This window comes from Anastrepha obliqua, chromosome 1, assembly GCF_027943255.1.
Source record: "Anastrepha obliqua isolate idAnaObli1 chromosome 1, idAnaObli1_1.0, whole genome shotgun sequence".
NCBI classification, from domain to species: Eukaryota; Metazoa; Arthropoda; class Insecta; order Diptera; family Tephritidae; genus Anastrepha; species Anastrepha obliqua.
In genome coordinates this window covers 33,482,199-33,504,685 of record NC_072892.1, presented here as the reverse complement: position 1 = coordinate 33,504,685, position 22,487 = coordinate 33,482,199, and the positions used below count along the sequence as shown (strand labels likewise).

General features: G+C 37.4%; 2 protein-coding genes across 4 annotated transcripts in view; both read right to left on the bottom strand.

Moving 5' to 3' along the window:
• Window positions 1-1,487: 1,487 nt before the first annotated feature.
• On the bottom strand, window positions 1,488-15,166 carry LOC129244877 (transmembrane protein 216). Its single transcript, XM_054882775.1, has 2 exons — window positions 14,598-15,166; window positions 1,488-5,633 (listed from the first exon to the last, which is right to left on the bottom strand). Exons 1-2 carry the CDS (start codon window positions 14,854-14,856, stop codon window positions 5,440-5,442), a joined length of 453 nt encoding a protein of 150 aa, XP_054738750.1. The 5' UTR covers window positions 14,857-15,166; the 3' UTR covers window positions 1,488-5,439.
• The window catches only part of LOC129244887 (uncharacterized), a 35,989-nt gene continuing 19,045 nt past the window's right edge, over window positions 5,544-22,487 (bottom strand). For all 3 annotated transcript variants that reach the window (XM_054882786.1, XM_054882795.1, XM_054882803.1), the window contains exon 4: window positions 5,544-5,633. The gene's annotated coding sequence lies outside the window, so the exon portion shown is untranslated. The remainder of the gene's footprint in view (window positions 5,634-22,487) is intronic.

Below are 22,487 nucleotides of genomic sequence, written 5' to 3'. Positions count from 1 at the left end.
CTGTGAAGCTACAAGTCGTCCATACTGCTATGCCGGTATAGCAGTACTCATGAGAGTTTCCTCTTCACGAGCGTCATCCCGAAAACACAAAAACACTATAGTAGTAGCAGAAACTAAATCAACCAGTTTTTGAATAAATTTTATTCCATAAGCGCGCACGTTTGAATAATGCATTAAACATCTAAATATTTTTGTTGTTATTATGGCTTAATTATTTAAACTCTAATCATATTTTTTACGTGCTTAAGCTCAACAACGGCAATCGACCTCCATTTTATGCGAACGCTAGCCAATGGTCCACTCACTTAGGCAATAATTCGCCGTGTAAACTTTTATTCTTACTTTCTTCAAGTTAACTTCAATTTGAATTTATCAAATGCAATTTTGTCGGTATTTATCTCACATCTATACCCTCCACCGTTCGCGTAATAAAATACAAAATTATATATAAAATCGTGCATAACGTGTATCACGCAAATCAGATCGCCATTAGTCCATTTTTTTTTTCTAAGAATTATATTTTCTATTTATTTACATATACCTTTTTTTATTGACAAATTGAAGTATCGACGGCGTTTCATAAATAAATAAAAAGTTAAAGAAAGAAGAAAGATTTTAAGTAAAAAAAAAATCATGACCAAAACTAAAGCACCCATGGCAAACAAACAGAAGTAACAACAAACGAAACAGTTTGTATGCAAAAGCGGACAGGTTGAGTTGTCAAACTGTAAAAATGAGAATCAAAGATGCCATAACAGTGGAAATTCAAGGTGTAGTAATCGCGCTAATTTAACAGTATATGATATTCCGCAGATTTGAAAATTATTGAAAATCTGTGCATTAGGCTATCTCGAGAATTTATACAAATCCATTCATTAACATATTTACGAAGTAATTTACAAATAAAGTGGTAGCACAAACTACTAAGCTTTGAATAATAAATGTGAAAAGCAATTTCCTGTATTTGTTATTATTTGGTTACTTCCTCTATTCAAGTGAATCAATAAATCAAGCACAGTATTACAATTGCTGAAGTTTTACTGCTGCGAAATACCGTTAGATGGACTATTTTTTGTTGCCTATTTATTTTCGAGCAAAGTACAGTCTTCCCTTGAATTATCAGAAAACTTTGGATTACTAGATTGCTTTAATACCCACTTTCTTCCATACAAATTATTGCCTCTAATCAAGTGAAAGGCTGTATGTAAAAATATAACTGAAAATGTCGCATAAGTTTCTGCTACTACTGTATGTAGAGAACGATCAAGCATAGGCGTCGGTTGCAGCTTTGGCCAAAGAAGAGCCGAACATTAAAAACCGTCAGCTTCTCAATTGAGGGTGGCTAGTGAACGATTGTTCACAGCTGCAAATCAACTCTATACCGATAAACGGTGCGGTTAGTTTTTTCCTGTTTTGTTTTTTGACAAATATAAGTACATTTATGTTTAGAGATGAAATTAATGTGAGTAAGACTTCTGTACCTTCAATGTTTTTTTTATTATTATAATAAAACTAGGGCATTTTTTACAAATTATGCATTTGGATTCTTTAAAATATTCGGCTCGGTTTTTGCTCGGCTTCGGCTTAAATTGGCCGAAGTTCGCTTCGTTTCGGTCAGCTTTAATAATCAATGTTCGACCGTTCGCTAATTATACGTGTGTATGTTCCGAATGATGGGAAGTTTTTCAGTCCCGTAATGTACGAGTACTGCTGCTGCGACGACAGCAAACTATTTTTAGTCAATAAAAGTCAACAAAAAACGCAAAGAAACCTTGATTTTTTGTACAGAATGCGAGTATCTAAAATTTCCTAATTTCCTAATTTCCTAAACGAAAGTATTAACTATTTACATATGTATGCATGTATGTATGTATATATTATAAATAAATAGGCATAAGCATTTGTATGGGTTCATGCCAAAAGTGTTAATTCTGAAATCCAACAACGTGTGATTGAATTATGATTTTTATATGGAGCATGTGCTGCATATGTAGTGTGTGTGTGTGCAGTTTTATGTACAATTATGTATGTATGTATGTATATATAAATATGTTTGTATGTATGCATGTATTAGTTAGCAATTTATTGTTATAAGAGCTCGTTTTTTAAACATATTTAAATTCTATATTTTTTATTCATAAGTATGTATGCACACATACATATGAATGTATGTATGTATGAAACTACAACTGCATACAACTATATGGTTTGTTTTGGTTTTACGTGTGTATGTATGTATTTTCGAATATTCACCTAGTAATTTACACCCTAGTGTAAGGTATAGTTTATAGTTCGCGTATCCTAAGGACATTTACATACGTATGTATAATCTGAATATTTAAAGTTCATATACTTACATATATGTATATATGTGTATATATACATATGTATGTACACATAATTTAATGCTTTAGAATGAGTTTGCTGGGTTTTTGTGTTTGTTGCATATTCGCAGATTAGTTTACTGGTTTTGCTACATCATGCACATACATACATACATACACATGTAATTATATGCATACGAGTATACACATGTATGTATGTATGTACATAGTATTGATCAGAACATAAGCACGCCATTAGTGCATTTTTTTCGAAAGAATTATATTTTCTACTTTTATTTTTATCATTTTACAAACACAGTGTGGACAAACCGAAATATACAAATTTCAGCGTTTCAAAAATAAGAAGTTAAAGCAAGGAAAGATTTTAAGCAAAACAAATCATAGCCAGAAGTGAAGTCCACATGGAAGTACCCATAACAACAAACGAAAGAATTTGTATGCGAAAGCGTTCAAGATGAGTTGTTAAACTATGAAATGAGAGTCAAAGTTACCTTAACACAGCCTCCTGAATAGCAGTGGTGTAGATGTGGGTAATATTTACATATAAAATGGCGCTTACACCCTGTGTTGAGTGTTTAGCTAAACTCCTCTTCCTTTTTGTGGTATGCGTCTTGATACTTTCCACAAATGGAGGGACCTACAGCCTTATGTCGCCTTCGAACAACAGATGGTTTTTTACGAGGGGCTTTTTTCACAGCAGAAATACACATGGACGTTTGTCGTTGCCTGTCGAGTGGCGAGCTATTAGAAAATACTTTTTTTTTATAGTTTTTCTTAACTAAATTATTAATAGTGTGCTGCCATAATTTCCCCCTTTTTTATTTTTACTACTTTCCCACTTCGAAAAGCGTTTCTTTCGTCTTGAAAGTTTTTGATTAATTTTCATGGTAATAAACTTTCACAAGTTCTTGTTAGGGTTAAGATCGGTAAGCCTATCAAGAACATACCAGTACATTTATTGCTTTGCTGAGCTCTATGTTATTTGTTCTGAAGCCAGAACTTACATACTTCAGAGTTATGTTTAGCGTCATTGTATTGCTGGAACTATCACGCAAGTGGTGGTGAATGAAAGCTTTAAATCTTTTCACCTAATCTCACAACATTTATAATTTCTTGAAGCTATGAATTAATCCATTCCTGTAACGTCAAAAGCAGTCGCAGTCCGCTAGGTATACTGCCTAATCCGTGTTTGAACGGTTCTTTATGCATCAAAGGATGTGGCGCTAGACCAACAACAACGTTTTGTACATAGAACTGTCACGACAAAAGAAAGTAGAAAAGAAAAAGACGTACAATGTTGCACAGCCGACATGAAGTTGGAGCTAGAAGCATACAACGGTAATGCAAATGGTTTACCGACACCACCTACAAAGAATTCGCTTTATTTCAAACCCAAAACCTGCAAACCCAGGATTTGGTTTTAGTGGAAACGCTTTATTGCTCGTACTCTCAAATGTATGGAAGATTTGCGTACATATTTGCAAAAAATTTTTAAATCAGTCTAGAACAAAAAGAGTGGAACTGCTGATCGAAAATGTCTCATTCCATTCATTTTATAATTTTATTTTAAGTCTCCTTCACTGGTGCTAATTAGTTCCAATCGGTTTTTGGGTGGGGAATTTCTTAACAGAATTCTGTTAGTGGAACACACGAAATGCAGCGAGTAACTTCGGCTGACACGTCACCGGGTATACGGCAACAGAAATCTGCTATGCAATCTGAACTTGGCCAAACCCTCTGAATTCTGTTCCCTATGGAACGAACCGGAATGTGCAGCTATTCTTGTCTTTATCAGTTCTTTGCTTGAATACTGGTTTTCCGTCATTGTTTCCATTTCCGCTAAAACTTGAAAACAGTGGCATTTTTGCAGAACATCATTGCATTCTTCTTCTTCTTCTAATCTCTGTAATAACTTCTAATTAACAGTATCATCAATGGCTGTTGGCCAAAATCGCAAAATCGTAGTAGAGGGGCAAACTTTTTGAACCGGAAGTGTTTGTTTCCTTTGGAGGCTTTCAATATTTTTTCACTTGTAACCTTTTACTTATAAAACGCTGAGTTTAGAAAGTATGTTTGGATAAATAAAATTAGTACACACAATTTAATTCACTTTGGTTTCATGCAAATTTTACTAAATGAAAGCAACAAAAAAATGTACTAAGGGGCGCTTAAGTTTTGCCATTACAGTGAATCTGTGTGCTTCAATTTGTTTGTTGCTTATTAATTTTCATAATTTATTTTTTGTTATTTTTTTGTGGTTTCTGAGTTTTTTCCTTATAAAATACATACATATGCACTTATGCCTTTGTATAACAATCAATTCGACATTAATATTCCTTTGAGATGTGCGAAAGAAAAATCCTTCAAAGACGATAACGCACATCTAGAATATTGTAGGTTGTATTTTTCTTTCTTAATTAAATAAAAAATATGTAGTGTCTAATACAATATATTCTTTTTCATTTACAGTTTATCAATTTTTGAATTTCGTTAAAGTTTCTTTGTTTAAACTTCCTTGGGTTTAGCAATATTTTTTGGTTTTAATTAAACATACATTTGCATTACAAAAAAAATTCTCTTAAAAAGTCTGAAAAGTATTTCTTGTTGTTTCTGTTAACACACTTCTTCACACTATTTCGCTTTCGGTACATACATATGTATGTATGTATATACTTCCTTTGGCGTTACAATTCACATACATATGCACATATATAAATTTTCAAAATTTTTTCAATACATAGTTTTATTTTTTTTTTTATTTAATTTTTTGTTTGTTTTTGTTTTGCTTTGTTTTTAATAAATCTTACACTATTTCTTATTTACTCACTTTGTATTTGCATTATTTGATCGTTTCCTTTGTATATTGCTATGATTTCTTCTATTTTTCATTTTACATTTATTTATTTCTTTCGTAAGTTGTTGCATTTTACTTAGTTGAATTTTTTTACATTTACATATTTATGTGTTAGTTTTAGTTTTGTATTTGTGTATTTGTGTAGTTGTGTATTTTGTTTATGTATGTATGTATGTATATAATTTTTTTTTTTGCGTTACATGTTTATTCTTATTTTACATTTTTATAAACCTTTTAGTCCTATTCATAAGTTACTGGACGACATAGTGAAAAAACACATAGTATTGCATACCAAACTTCGGTCAGATATAAACCGATCATTAATGTACAAAGTACATATTCCAGCCGTAGTTTATATTCTTGTAGGAGGAGTATGTAGGAGACACCGAAAAAGCATGGAACTGTTAGAAAAACCGATAAAATAACTGGCCAACCTGCAAAAATAGAAACAGAGTAAGATAATAAATATGATAATAATAATAATTTAATAGAAAAATATTTCATAAGTCAATAAATATCTGTAAAGGTAAAGGGTGTTTTTTTGAGAGCTTGAGAACTTAAAACGATAATGCGAAACAGAAATATTGTTGCAATTACTTTTATTATAATCTGATAGATCATTTTATGACATTTTTTTTTAAATGTAATATAAGGTTGTCAAAAAAGTCTTGCGGTATTTCCGCAAGCTTGTCTTTGCAAACGCGTAGTTCTAGTTGTATTCGTCGCTTCGGTTCACGCTAGAGCGTTTTGGAAAGCTCTTTTCACGTGCTAACACGTATTTGATTAATTGTTGTTTGCTTTTAGTCGTTCGTGAGTTATAGCGTCGCAAACATGGAGCAAAATAAAGAGAAAATACGGCATATTTTACAGTACTACTACGATAAAGGCAAAAAGGCATCAGATGCTGCCAATAAAATTTGTGCAGTTTATGGACCCGATACAGTTTCCATTTCCACCGCACAGCGATGGTTTCAACCTTTTCGTTCTGGTGCAGAGGTGATCGAAGAAGCGCCACGGTCCGGAAGGACTGTCGTCAAAAATTGCGATAAAATCGCTGAATTGATCGAAAGAGACCGGCATAGTAGCAGCCGTAGCATCGGCCAAGAGCTGAGCATGAGTCATCAAACCGTTATAAGCCATTTGAAGAAGCTTGGATTCAAAAAGAAGCTCGGTGTATGGGTGCCACACGACTTGATGCAAGAAAACATTTTTGCCCGTATGGATGCATGCGAATCGCTTCTGAATCGCAACAAAATCGACCCGTTTTTGAAGCGGATGGTGACTGGCGATGAAAAGTGGGTCACTTACGACAACGTGAAGCGCAAACGGTCGTGGTCGAAAAGCGGTGAAGCTGCCCAGACAGTGGCCAAGCCTGGATTGACGGCCAGGAAGGTTCTTCTGTGTGTTTGGTGGGATTGGCAGGGCATCATCCACTATGAGCTGCTCCCCTATGGCCAAACGCTCAATTCGGACCTGTGCTGCCAACAACTGGACCGCTTGAATGCAGCACTCATGCAGAAGAGGCCATCTTTGATCAACAGAGGCCGAATTGTCTTCCATCAGGACAACGCCAGGCCACACACATCTTTGGTGACGCGCCAGAAGCTCCGGGAGCTCGGATGGGAGGTTCTTTTGCATCCACCGTATATTCCGGATCTCGCACCAAGTGATTACCACCATTTCTGTCCATGGCGAACGAGCTTGGTAGTCGGAAGTTGTCCACAAGAGAGTCCTGTGAAAATTGGCTCTCCGAGTTTTTTGACAATAGGGAAGCGAGCTTCTATAAGAGGGGCATTATGAAGTTGGCATCTCGTTGGGAACTCGTCATCGAACAAAACGGAGCATATTTGACTTAAATCGCATTATTATAACCAATTTTATGAACAATTGAAAATTCAATAAAAATACCGCAAGACTTTTTTGACAACCTTATATATGATTACCAAGCCGGCCTTAGAGCCAGGTTACGTTAGGTTAGGCTAAATGCCTGCCCTAGCTTAGGGCACACTTGGACAAATATTGAAAATTCGTCCGTTGTGATGCCATACATGGGAGTGGAGAAAGGAGAAGGGAAGGAAGAAGGAGCCTTGGGATTAGAGACAATGATGGCCGTGCATTTTTCGACGACGCCGACGGTGGCTGATTTGCGTTCGCAGTTAGCCGCAACAAGCTACTGATGAACTCCATCAAATGTATGATATTTAGACCCGCTATATCCGCAGGCGTAGCGAAAAAATGAGAGCCCAGATGTCTAAATCTTTGCCAGACGAGAGCAGGACAGCTGCGAAGAAGGTGTTGAGATGATTCCACCTCGTCCTCTAGACAGCTTCTGCAGAACGGACTTGAGGCAATCCCAAGTCTCACGGCATGAACACCTAACGGACAATGTCCGGTAAGGATACCCACCAAATTCGAGAGCTGGGGCTTTGTTAGCCTTAGGAGTTCCCTCGAGCGTCCCCGATCTACCCGTGGCCAGAACGATCTCGCGACCTTGCACGTTTGCGCACTAGCCCAGCGCTCGCTGAGTTGACTCGAGGCCCATCTTTCCAGAAGCAAACCACAGGTTCTTAAGGGAATCCCAATTCTATCATTTTGCGACGAAACCATCTCCAAAGTTCCCTGTCTAGCCAGCTGGTCGACGATCAAACAGGGCTTCATAGTCATGCAAAACTTTTGAAACACTATATGAATACGCCAGTGACATTCACTGTCTATTTATCGATTTTCAGCAGGCATTTGATAGCATAGACCGAAGTAAAATAAAATACTTGTTGCAGTCTATAGGCATACCAACAAAGCTTCTTGAACTTGTTATTATGACCCTTACAAATACGACAACAAAAGTTATAGTGCAAGAAGAATGTACGGAACGGTTCTCTATTGCCTCAGGAGTTAAACAAGGAGATGTCCTCTCAACGTTTATATTTAACCTGGTGCTACATGCAATACTAAACGAAATAAACCCGAATAGAAGCATCTACAACAAGCCATTCCAAATGTGTGCCTATGCCGATGATTTATTTACTAATAATGGCAAACACTAGAAATGAGCTGCAGGTTGCGTTCAAAACGCTGGAGAAAAGAATACATCTCACATTAGTCTAGCTGGACTGATAACACAGTTACGCCAATAGACGTTATACCCAATAGACGTTATACCCAACGTATACGTAACTGAAACTGTTAATTTCAAAATGTCATAACTTTTTTTTAAAAAATCGTACAATAATTTAAAAAAATGGGTTTTAAAGCTAAAGAGTTGTACTATGCGACCTTTTCGTCGAAAATTGAAAAAAAAATTTTCTATCCCAACAAAAATGATCAAAAATGGCTAAAATGGCCATTTTTTGACCTTTTAGGCTCCTGACGTGATGGAGCATTTTGAAAGTCAGACTCATTTTCAACGCATAAAAAACTACAAGAAACAAGTACAGCCATTCTAGAAACTGAAAAAAGTTAAATTTCGCAGGCCTGTGTAATCAATGTAGAAAAACCTAAATATATGGTCCGATCAAGATCAAACATTGTATCCAATGATCTGGAGTGTGGGGCATACACATTCCAATGTGTACATGCGTTTACATTATCAGGGCATTACATTATCACTCAACCAAGGCATGTCGGTAAAAATCAATGACAGAATACGGGCAGCCAACAAAGCATATAATGCTAATATAAAAAATTGCTCAGATCTAAAATATTATCGCGTGAGCAAAAATTAAGAATGTATAAAGCACTGATACGACCTGTGCTTACACATGGCAGTGAACTATGGACGCTGAAAGCTAACGAGACAAAACCGCTAATGTGTTTTGAAAGAAGTGTGCTACGAAATATCTATGGTCCGCTTAGACTGGCAGATGACACTTATCGCATTAGGCGCAATGCGGAACTGTAAGACATGGTTAAGAAAGAAACTATAATAAGATTTATTAAGTCTCAGTAACTTACAGGGTTTGATTGAAAAGTAATGAGCCTTATTTTTTTTAAGCAGTTTTATTAAAACTTTTGGCTTATACAACTAATATTCTTCAAAATAGGCCCCTTGAGCGTCAATACACCGCTGGTAGCGGTCCTTAAACTGCAGGAAACATTTTTTTATCTCATCCGCCGGAATCGCGTTCAATTCGGCTGTCACAGTTTTTTGGATCGCCTCGATGGAGTTGAAACGCCCCCCCTTCAGCTTTCTTTTCAGGCGCGGGAACAAGAAGAAGTCCGGAGGGGACAGGTCTGGGCTGGTCTCGGCCAATGCAGAGGAAGGCGGTGTGCGGCGGCGCATTGTCGTGATGAATTGTTGAAGAGGTCGGGCTGAACCCGGGCGACGCGGTTTTTCAGCCGAAGGAGCACTTCTTTGTAAAATGCCGCGTTTACAGTGCTTCTTGGAGGTACAAACTCCTTGTGGACGATGCCTCGAGAGTCGAAAAAGATGATCAGCTGCATTTTCGCCACTGCAAAATCCTAACACACTTTTAAAACAGCTTTAACGCGCGGAGCAATGTTGACTGCACCGGCTGTTGCCAGCGAACTGGGATCGATTTCTAGTGGAAGCAGAAGGTCCAACGATCATTTTCCCCCACCAGCCGATTCGGTTGATCGCTTGGCAGATGCTCCGCGCGGGAAGGCTCATTACTTTTCAATCAAACCCTGTAGATGGCTGAGACATGTGGCTGCCAAGGAGCGATCAACGACAAAGGCACTAGATCTTCGCCCAATTGGAGAAAGAAAAAGAAGCTGTGAAGGAAGCAATGTTTCACCAAGGACTCTGACTCTAAGAAGAAGAAGAAGATTTTTGGAATATGATATGCATAAGTAAGTCCCCCGCTACTACGAGTTACTACGATTATGTACCACCACTTGATGTTTTCAGCCAAGCAGAGGCCTTGAAGGTCATCTGCAGACTGAAATGCAATGGGAATCGGTACGGCCTCTGCCCGGCATTGGACAACAGAGTAGGTTGGGACTTTGACCCAATGATCCTTGCCATGCTCCTTGACTCCATGCCTTCCAGAGTCGTGCTTGACAAGAGATACAGTGTGGTGCTGCCAGATGCTCAACTGTGGTCAAACTCAGAAAATGAGCCCGGCAAACAATGTGTTCGCATTTGTACGGATGGCTCCAGGACCGAGCGCGGCTCCGGCTCCTGGGTCTACGTGAAATCCAGCGGGACAAAACTGCACTTTACTCTTGGAATGCATTCAACTGTGTTTCAAACGGACGTGTATGGTGTTCAAGAAGCGATGAACTTTGCTGTGGAAAACAGATGCAGCGACAGCCAAGCTCCGCTCATGGCCCTAGACAGCCCCCAACCACTTCAAGGGTAGTCGAGTCCTGTAAATCCATTCTAAACTATGTCGATAGACATACCTATAGTACTCAATTCGCCTTGCGCCCAATCAGTCTTTGTTCCAATGGCAACAAAACAACACGAGTGGAGATTGTGCTGATTATTTCCGTATATCACTAACACAATTGCAGAATCATTTCATATGTATTCACGCACTCGCATAATCGGTTGTTGTTGAGACGGCAACGAAGTGTCATTGGTTGGATTTTTCCATATATCACCAACACAATCTCAGTTTTTTTGTAAACACGTTGTAAATTCGCTCAAAGCCGAATAACGGTCTGTCAAAGAGTACACCTCTAAAAATCGTTTCACCATATAGTACCTTAAGGATGCAATATTGCTTGACTTCGACCCAGCCTCTATATGACTAAATCTCAATGTTCGTATACTTATTATATTATATATGACAACTGTAAAATACGAGTGTACATACGAGTAGAAATCGCACTAAATAAAAAATGTGGGACCTGGAAGAGATACCCCTTACAATAGGAATATACAGTCTGTGTCAGAAGAAAAGGTCCGGTTTTTTTCTTGTAACTTCAAGATATATTTCGTTCTGCTTTTTGCTGCATAATAGTACCACTCAAGGTCTACAACGCCAGTGCTAACTCAGGTTAGTGTCGTTCGAGACTTTCCCGTAAACGCAACCAAACAAAAATGAGTAAGAAGTATGCGAAGTGAACAAAAAATCAGGATAAAGTGATCTACAGCTTTATAAGCGGGACCTTTCTATGTGACTACGCCAACCACGATCAGTTTTTGCTAAAAAGGGAATAGATGTGAGTATCAACACCATCGAACGTCGACTGAACGAAGCGAACATATCCTACCGTCCCACAGCATCAAAACCACTGCTCTCAGAAAAACACATTGAGAAACAATAAAACAAGAAAATGGTATTGGACTGGCCCTCCCAGTTCCCAGACGCCAACCCCATTGAAAATATATGGGGAACTATGAAAACGCATCTTGCCGGAAGGCCAGTCCATGATTTAAAGCAGCTCGTGCGTCAAGTTCGCAAAATCTAGTCCTGTTTGTCGACGAGCTACGCAGAAAAGCTGGTTCAAAGCATGAAAAAGAGCCAGGCTATGCTCGACAACGATGAAGACTACACGGCTTATTGAGTAATTGCGACTTGTAGTTTTGTACATACTTTTATGTAAAATTTTTTTAAATATATATCTTTTGTACAATACTATAATCTCGGTTCCTTTTTTCTGACCAGGCTGTATGTACGTCAGTAGACCGAGGACTTGGCTGTATTTCTGTACTTCTAAAGTGCATTTTTCCTATTCATATTCAATGGAAATTTTCAAAGCGTTCAAGCCAGGTATAAATATTATATTAAATAAAAATAAATAGGGTAACTATTTTTTTGGTCATAGAACAAATTGAAGGGTTAGCATCAAGCAAAAAAAAAAAATGTTTTTGGCCTATTCTATTGCATATATGCTCATTTCCTAAGCAAACCATTTTTCTTTTGTTGAGGAGTTTAAAAAGTGCGTTATGCATTTCAAAGGTGCCATTGCACAAGGGGTGTGTGGGACTCGCACCCACTAAAAAACAAACCTTATCATGGACCTCGATCCAGCCCTGAATTGCATAACTTTGGGGAACAGTCTCCTATTGCCCTACATAGTGCCCACGTAATACCTGTGTCGCGTATCTTCGTGTATAGCACGATTTCTATATAGAAACCTATCTTCTTCACCCAATTTTCTTTTTTTTTTAATTTCATTTTTGAGACTACATTTTCGGCCGTTACATTTTCTTCTACGGCGTGAAGCCGTTTCCGTTCTTCTTGCTATATTTTGCATTTAAAATCGGGAGAATTCACTTTGGCCAGCAGAGAGATACCGCATGGTATAAAAGTTTCCTGTTTTGCTGAATGTCGGCGATTATTCTATATGCGCCATCAGTCTTGCCACTTTTGAATTGTTTGTGCTCTGATTTCATGCTGTCCTTTTAAACGCTTCTTCTCGCGGCTTCTTTCTCTTAAATTCAAAGCAGTTTGCGTTCTACCGCTAGAAGGCCTATCGGGATCGATCCGCTTATGACTAATGCTGCTGCTTCTGATATTGTGCGGTATGCCGATGTTATTCGGTTATTGAAATTTCGTTGGCTTCGTGGTGTTTTGAGGGCTTCAGCCCAAAATTTCGCTCCCTTATAGCAACACCGATTGCGTAGTTGCCATAAGTACCTTCGTTTTGCTGGCTATTGATCCGTCAATGTTTGGCATCAATCTCGATAGTGTGGCCGTTATTTTGGTTGATTTCTCCGCTGAATATTTCATTTGCGCCCAGTTTGTCAGTTTATTATCAATTCTGACCCCCAAGTATTTTAAAACAGTTTTCGTCTTTATGGTTTCAGATCGCATTTTCATGTCTATTTGTAATGGTAAGTGTTTTCCTATTAGAGCTTTTAACTCTGTCTTTTCAGTGCTGAGACTAATGAGCCATGTGTGTCAAGTCAGTGTTGCGTTTTTACTCAGAGTTCAGTTTACCCAAAGCAAAAAATGGGACCGATACAACTTGATGATTAATCGATACTAAGGATGAAGAGTAAAGAAGAATCTTGCATATGGGAATAAATGAGAAAATTTAGTAAAAACAACTTGTCTACCAAAAAATGTATATTGTCATTAACGGAGCAAAAATCGGTTAAAATAAAAATTTAATTAAATGTAATATTAAAGTTTTAGGGCGGCTTTTTGAAAGGATGTGTTAAGAGACGAACAAACCATTCCGATTTATTAGTAAGTCGATTTCTGCATGTCGTGTTTCCACACTTCCAGCATCCAGCAGGTGCACATGCAATCACTCTCTATGCACTTTAAAATACTTAGTTCGTAGGTTTGAATGAAAAAATTATCTAGGGTGGCTCATTTGAAAACTAACCAACTGCCCACTTGTTCTTATTAAGAAAATTAAGGCCGCCACCTTGGCTTGCTGTGTTTGTTTGTCAGGCAGTGGCACACCGCAAATTAGTTGTTTTTTTTTAAGATAAGAAACTTTAAGACTATTCTATGGGCGCATCAATGCATCGTGATGATTAAAGGTTTATTTGAAAAACACTCTATTCAAGTCTATCAAATGAAGGCAAAGCTTTTCATAAAAACCATCTGCCATTCAGAGACGGCGGGGATCACAAATTGGCGAAAGAGCCTATAATCTTTGAAGAATGTGTTCGCCAGTCTTATACTGCATTAAAAAACTACTGATCAGATCAGTTATTCACAATACATGCACACTATTTATTACATCGTACAACACAATTTTTCCCCTAACAGAGACTTCTTAGGTTTTCCAGATCAATCCGAAATTTCATTTAAGTTGCATGCACTTGAAAGTTACTCATACGACACGTATTACAAAGCATGAAAACTTCGATTTTCGGCTGCGAGACCTACAAATTCTTAATTCTGTATTATTGAAAGTAGTTCATGGTCTGTACTGTGTAAATAGCTTTTTTTTACTATAGTTTGAATGCTTAAATTTTTTTGGAAAATTTTGTCTTCATTTCTATATGAAAAATAGGTGGTGGTATGAACAACTTTCTGATGCATTTTAATTGAAATTGCGAATTGATTTAGAGAAACTACGTACGCAGGAGTATTTTATTAAAATCTTATGTAGATCTTTCGCAAGTATGCAACCAGAAACTAGTTTTTATCGGGCGGTGCTAAACAAGGTGGCGCAAAATTAATCATCCTATCGGAAGATTTATAATTTATAATTTTATCATTTCAAATTATAATTTTATATTTTTATAATTTATACTTTTATATTTTTATAATTTTTGCAAATAACGTTGAAACTCAATCATATTTGTCACTTGCGAACTTGACAGCTGCAGTATACAAAAAGACAAGCAATGAGCGCTTAAAGGTCAAAATAAAGATTTACGTCACTAAAAATCATTTTTTTTTTTCAATTTAGTGAAAAACTTACTTAAAAACAAAATTGTTGCTGATTAACTTTGCGCCACCTTGTATCTATATTTGTATACACATATCGTATTTTAGTTAAATGTTAAAAAATTTTCATACTTTTTTCGGCTAGTGAACCCTTGCGTCCGAGTATGATGCGAATGGTCTCTAAAATGCAAAAACCGATCAAAATACCCGAATCTCGCGCCAGAACGTTGTTCGGGTACGATAGATTGATGGCCTTCAGCAGACCCATACTCAGTTCGCAGCAAGCGAACATTCCAAAATAGAAGGAATTCAAATAGATAAGCACTTCATAGCCGAGACTGGGATTGGCTTTCTTCGGCACATGAATCGGTGGCTTCTTTGGCGGTGGCATTCTGCTACAACGCTACGTATTGCGAGCTAACTCGCTAGCTCCTTGAGAACACTAAACAATTCCAGTTCGTCGATTTGCGTGTGTCTTGTCTTTCTCCATGCTTCACAAAAAAAAAATACAAAACAAAATTTTTAAATTTTCCGTATACACTTAACGAAATCAAATTTTTTTGCACTTCATTATTATTTTAATTATTTGGTTTGTTTACAAAAATAGCACGGCAGCTAACCAACATGTCTTGGCATGTGTGACAAATAATTCAAAACTTTTGCTTCTGGGTATTCAAAATGCGTCGCTTACAAGCCTCATAGCCGTGTGTACTTTTTGTCTCGGCGCGTATTTATAGACTGACCACGGCATGTTGGCGTTGCACCGAATGTTGCACATTCAATTGGTACCTTTGACTATGTATTATATCAGTATCGGTCGGCCGATGAAAGTGATGTCGCTCTATAATTATTCACAATAAGTATGTGAGCGATACTTAAGCGACAGACATTACATGAATACCCTTGCATGTTTGCATGTATGTACGTATGCATGTGAATGTGACTTTTTGGCACAGTTCTGTAAGGAACGTCATCAAGGGCGTTCATTCACCCTACAGACACGTGAATTCGTCTCAAAGTTACGATTAGCTGTGAGTAATCTACCGGGCCTAAGGGTACCCTAAATTTCATTATTCCAAGCAGAATTCCAGCTCTAATAAATTATGTCAGACATGAACTTAACGCATCAAACATATCACGGCGCACAGAAGTGCAAATTTTTAACTCCAATGTAAATTCGATTTGTTTTTTGTGGTTGTGAAACGTGGAATGCGACGTCAGCTGACAGAAGCTTATTACAAGTTTTTGTAAACAGATGCCTTCGAAAAATTCTCAAAATATTCTGGCGAAATATTATCTCGAATGCTGACTTTTGAGCCAGAACCCAGAGAAGCCAATGCTTTTAGAGATCCGAAGGAGAAAATGGTACTGGATTTACCATGGCCGCGGTTGACTGGAAACCTCAAGGAAGCCGCAGACGTTGAAGACCAGCGAATACCTGGAAACGACTGCTGGAGTCAGATATCCACGCCATGCAGCCTAGCTCGAATGAAGTTAAAGAGGATTGGCGCAAAAAAGATCCGAATGGAAGCAACTCGTTGTGGTCTTGTGTTCCACACTGGAATTCTAGAAATTTTATCATGATTATGAAACCTAAAATCTAAAAAAAGGAATATTTTTTTAAAATACTACTTAAGTCCATAAGTTCGTGCGTATTTTACCCATAATTTCACTTTTGTACGATTTTTGCATACAAAAAATTATTCGCGGAATATCACGGAACTATTTATATTTTCTTTGATATATTGTGCATTCAACAAGTGATTTTAATCGCGGATAGACGCACGTGTTGTTAAAAAATAAAATGGAATCTTCGAACGCGTATAAGAGGCATATTTTGTATTTGTTTATAAAAGTGGTAAAAATGCAACAACTGCTGCTGCAGAAATAAACACTGTTCATGGAGGGGATACCGTGAGTGTAAGAACTGCGCAAAAGTGGTTTTCAAAACTCCGAAGTGGTAACTGCGACGTGGAGGTCTGAAGTCTTTAACTCCGACGCCTTGCTCGAACTCGTGGAAGCTGAGCCAAATTTGACAGTCGATATGATAGCTCAGAGGTTAAATTCATCGCATGAAACAGTTCACAGGCACCTGGTTCAGTTGGGAAAGGTTTCAAAGCTGGGAAAATGGGTTCCGCATAGACTTTCCGTCGCCAACCTTCAGCAGAGAGTGAATGTGTGCTCTCAGCTGTTGCAACGGCTTGAAAATGAAATTTTTTTGATCCGTATCGTTACTGGTGATGAAAAATGGGTCCTTTTCAATAATCCTTGCGAACAGGATTAGATAAAGATGAAACACCAGAACCGACCCCTAGAGAAGATTCTCCTGTTTATTTGGTGGGATATGACCGGTATTGTTTATTATGAACTTCTGGAACCAAACCAGACGATAACTGCTGATTATTATTCCCATCAGCTATCAAACCTGAATGAGGCACTTAACCAAAATCGACCGTCTTTAGTGAATAGACGCAAAGTTTTGTTTCACCACGACAACGCAAGGCAAACATTAGGCAAGCTGAACGAGCTCGGATGGGAGCTAATGCCGCATCCACCATACTCTCCGGATATTGCACCTTGTGATTATCACCTTTTCCGTGGACTTCAATCCCATATGAGTAACAAGCACTACTCCTCAAAAGAAGGTATAAAAAGGGATATCGAAGCGTATTTTGGCTCCAAGGACAAACAATTTTTTGAGCAGGGAACTAAACATTTGCCTAAACGTTGGGAAGACATTGTAAATGATGAAGGAAAATATATTATTGATTAATAAATACTTTAAACATTTTTTTTTTTAATTTTAAAACCACCCTTAAAAAACGCACGAGCCTATGGACTGACCTGATACTTCCATTTATTATATCGGTTAGGGTTGTAAGAATGGACCTCATGAGATTTGAGGATGTTTGGGAGTAGTTAAAGCATTATTTGACTTTATAACAGGTAAAGAAATTTTTGGTGAAATTCAAAAGATCACTCAGAGATTTTTCAGATCATTCGAGAGATTTTTCAGTAAAATCTTTCCGCTGTCCTCACATTTATCAAATACCTAAAGAGTTTGTAAATATCTGATTATCGTAGCAAAATAGCGTCCAGAATCAGTATAAATAATTTAACAATTACGCGGTGGATACACCCTATAGAGGACTTAGCATCACTTCGGTGAATTGCAGCTGCCGCAGGATAGATGGTTTTAATGAGCGGCTCTTTCGAAACAAAAATGCACTCGGTGGCTTGTAATTAAAATAGTTTCTTAATGTTTTATGCCCGACATGCTGAGAAGAAACCAACAGCCTATTACTCTGGCCACTGATTGGTCAAATAGACGTTCACAATAGAATTATCCTTAATAAACCTACAAGAGATATTTTTCTTCGAACACTCCAAGAACCACAGAATCGCTGTAATGAACGTTGTTATTGTTGTGTGAGTCTTTTAAACCGTTATTTTAATTTTTACCTTACCTTAACTGTCTGATCATTTAAATGTACCACGTACCACTTCTTGGCAAGGCTGATTTTCAATAGACTGAAAAAGTAAGGGATTCTCACTAAAAAACTTCGACACTACAGTCTATACAGATGGCTGCAAAATGGATTGAGGTGTTAGAGCAGGCATATATTCCCATAACCTTAAAATTGAAAAATCTCTACGACTTCCTAATGCCTGCAGCGTTTTCCAGGCGGAAATATTGGCAATTGGGGAAGTTTGTAGGACACTAATCACAGATTTCTCTTCAAGGGCAATATCGCTATTCTTTTGGATAGCCAAGCTGCAGTCCAAGCACTGGATTTGAAACGACGGGACGCCTGGAGACTCACGGCAGTCATAACGGGCTTTTGGTCTGTCAGAGAAAAGCAGCCAAAAAGGGCCTCCCTCACAACAGACACTGTCACAGTTGCAAACAACCGGAGCAAAAGGAAACGATTTTCCATTTCCTCCTGGTTTATGGAAGGAAGGGTTTGTCAACCCTTGGCAAACCACTTTTTGGGCGTCTCGAAAAACTGTCTGGCTTAGACGTCAACAGCCTGAAAAGGTTCTTGAACGGCACAGACTGGATATAGTCATGCTGTAAATAGCCGTTAAATAAGTAAGTAGCGAGGATGTGGCAACAAAGTGGTGCGGAAACTCTAGTTGGATTCTGGATGAATCACCACTTAAACCAATAAACCAACCACTGAATCCAAAGTCACATCATTTGCGAGACCTGCACATTTGGAGAGGATGTACTCTGTTTTTTCATCAACCAGCTTGCACTTATGACAGGGGCTTGATTTTACTAATCCTACCTTCCTTAAGTGACAATGAAGACTACAATGCCGCGTATGCTATCCAGCGATATTTCGTAAGACCTCTCTATCCCGGTTTAAGAGCTTTTTAGAGTTCCTTTAAAAGGAAGGATACATTTTTTTTGGCCGCCGCTGTCCTGGACTTGTCACTAAGTATCATATAAATTAACAATTTCCTTTATGTCAGCTTTGGTAAGCCCGCAGAAGTGTTCTGGTTATGGAATTTTCATGTAGCGCCTAGGCAATTCGCCTTTTCATTGTCGTTATGACCTTCATGCCTGCTACCCAGCTCAGCAATACGGTGCAATACGATTAAGAACAGTGAAGCATTCCTCAACGAGCTTAGATGTTATTGTGTGAGGCTGCAGGGCACATAGGGCTGTCTGATTGTCTGACAATAAATTGATGCGCTTCAAAGTAGTTTCTCCTCGTAGGCATTCTCTGCCGCAAATTGATCTCCGCTTGAAAGATTGTGAGATAACCCCTCATTGCTATCGATCTTTTACAGTTCGGCATATAGATGGCCGCACCAGTTCTACCATGCGCAGTCTTCAACTCATCAATGTTCAGACTTCGGAGTCAGATTGAATGTTTGGATTACCTGTTTCCCAGAGTACCCGAACTAAATTAGATACTTTTAAATCTTTCAAAAAATTTTATCGCAGGATTTCTAAACTACACTACAGGATTATTTATGAATTTCATTGTGATTTCCATGTGTCCTGTAAAATTTCCGATCCCTTAGCCAGAAATATGTATTGTTAAGTCTTAGTGCTCCTAGGATAGCCTTCTTCTCTACCACGATATCGAGGGGAGGTACTCCTATAAGTATACTGAGTGCATGCATTTTTAGGCTCTCATTGCCCCAATCGTGCTGATGTCCACCTATCGTAACAATTTACTTATGTGCTGAAGGATGATAGATTTCTAAGTTTGGTCTTCAACTATGGTGAAAAACGAAATTGTGAGAGTAACTTCTGCATAGACATACAAAATTTTCTCACATACTTGAATCTCACAAAATGGATCTGCCTAAAACAACAATAAGGCATCATACGAGAACAGTGGTAGTCGAATTAAGATTATTTCAATAGAAATACTTAACGACAACAGCAACTTCTGCTACCACGTCACATAGGACTCGAACAAGGATGATAGATTACCAGGTTTGGCCTTCAGCTTTGGTGAAAAACGAAATTCTGAGAGAAAGTTCGGCTGCTACGTCACCGAAGACACAGCCGCAGAATTCTCAAGGGTGATAGATTAATAGGTTGGACCATCCGAAGCACAATTGTAAGAGTAACTTCGGCTGCCACGTCAACAGAGCCTCGGCAGCAGAGTTCTCTTCGCTCATTTCACACGTATTCACACATACTTTCAGACAGTGCTCCTTCGGACGGCAACGAAGTAATATGAGAGCAGCTCCTGTTGATTTTTTTTTTTCGTATATTACTACCACTACCTCAGTTTATTCGTAAAAAAAAACGCCCTTATGACCCATGTGGCATCAGCCAATCAGCTGATTCCTTCAAAATTGCCGAGAGCGGTTAACGGTCTTATCTTCGCCTCTATAAATCTTTTCACCACGAAGTTTGTGCGATTTAGTGCAAAAAAGTTAGTGCTGACACAAAAACACAGTTCAGTGCAAAAAAAAAAAGATTCATCAAACACTTTCTGCTGCACTAGAATACTCTCGTGTACTCGAACAGATCTTCTATGACACAAAAGCATGAATGATGGCAATATACGATGAGATCTGTGAATATTGGTGCTGAAAAGACTAAGCGCAGTAGAACTAGGCTTCACCTAGTAGTACGAGAAAGAAACGATCAACGCGATCACCAATCAAGAAGAAGAAGCACATCGTATTTGAAGTATTTGAATAAAGAAAGTGTAATGTAACAGAATACACTGTGCTACAAAAAAAAAAAACGAAATACATCTGACAAGTTACACACTGTAGGTTGTTTATATGGTCGAATAATGCATAAAAATATTTTTGTTATATTTTTTGTACCCTCCAATTTTTATTTATTTATAAATTATTTATTTATTTTTTTCAGACTTTGCGCGGTAATCTACGGATATCTCAGTCATTTTTTCACCGATTTTCAATATTTTTACAACAAGTATATTAATTATTCAAACTAGTTAGTTGTGATTTTTATTTGATTAAACCTGGAGAAAGTGCTTTTTTTATCATTTTTTTAACTTTAACAATTTTTTATTGCATAATTTTACAACAAAATTAAAGATGTTTGTTAATATTCTTTGAGTGCATTTATTAACGAAGAAATTAATGTATTACTTTCAATAATCGGATAAAAATTGCGTAAACTACGCTAGTTTTCCGTAAATAGAAAAAGAGGTTGTCTGTAAAGTCGGTTTACTGACGATAGTTTAACGTGACAACGTCATAAGAAAATACATGAAGCAGTTTGTGAAACGTCTAGATAAAGACAGTGAAGCTTTTTCACACTTAAAAACGACTTTCCCTAAGCTGAGTGATGCCAAAATTAAAGAAAGTACTACATTTCAAATAAAATGAAAGTAGCAAGTAATCGTTTGAAATAAAAACAATTTTTTAATTATTAGAAAATTGATGTGCATATTCCATGGAAATATAACCTATTGTATTATTGTATAAACAATTTTCCGTTAATGTGCAGGGATATTCGTTGGACCGCAAATTCGCAAAATCATGAAGGATGGAAATTTCACTGAGAAACTGAATCCGGTGGAAAGAAGAGCATGGATGAGTTTCATTTCTTTTTGTGAAAACTTTTTGGAAAAAAAAAGAAGTGACAACTACGTTGCCGTCGTGGATGAATTTTTACGGGCCTACGGAGACATGGGATGTAGAATGTCCATCAAAATTCATTTTTTGCATTCACATTTAGACTTCTTTCCGGAGAACCTAGGAAAATTCAGCGATGAACAAGGGGAAAGGTTTCATCAAGAAATTGCGTCAATTGAAAAACGTTTCCTCGGAAAAAACAAAATACATATGTTGGCGGATTACTGTTGGTCGCTCAAACGCGAGACGAGCGATGCTTCTTTAAAACGACGAAGGTCGGGTAAACATTTTTAGAAAAAGTTAGGTATGTAAAATCAACAAAAAAATTTATATAAAAAACAGTATGATTGTTCTTTTTACTCCAAGTCAGAACAACTTCATCCCAATATTCAAAGTTGACAAAAAATGTATGACCAATGCATTGTACACACTGCAATACACATTATGGCCCATATTTTCTATTAACGAAAAACTAGCGCAGTTTACGCAATTTTTGTCCGATTATTGAAAGTAATACATTAACTTCTTCGCTAATAAATGCACTCAAAGAATATTAGCAAACATCTTTAATTTTGTTGTAAAATTATGCAATAAAAAATTGTTAAAGTTAAAAAAATGATAAAAAAGCACTTTCTCCAGGTTTAATCAAATAAAAATCAGAACTAACTAGTTTGAATAATTACTTATTGTACATCATTTGAAAGGTCTGACAATATCATTTTCAAAACATATAAAATATTGAAAATCGGTGAAAAAATGACTGAGATATCCGTAGATTACCGCGCAAAGTCTGAAAAAACGGTTTTTTATAAATAAATAAAAATTGGAGGGTACAAAAAATATAACAAAAATATTTTTATGCATTATTCGACCATATAAACAACCTACAGTGTGTAATTTATCAGGTGTATTTTCAGTGTTGCACCGTGATAT

What these genes read in the sequence shown, in the direction of transcription:
- LOC129244877 (XM_054882775.1), bottom strand. Translation starts at nt 14,856, where the DNA reads ATGCCACCGCCAAAGAAGCCACCGATTCATGTGCCGAAGAAAGCCAAT. An exon ending in GGGTTCACTAGCCGAAAAAA is followed by an intron (nt 5,634 to 14,597) that starts GTATGAAAATTT and finishes CTATTTTTGCAG; the next exon opens with GTTGGCCAGTTATTTTATCG.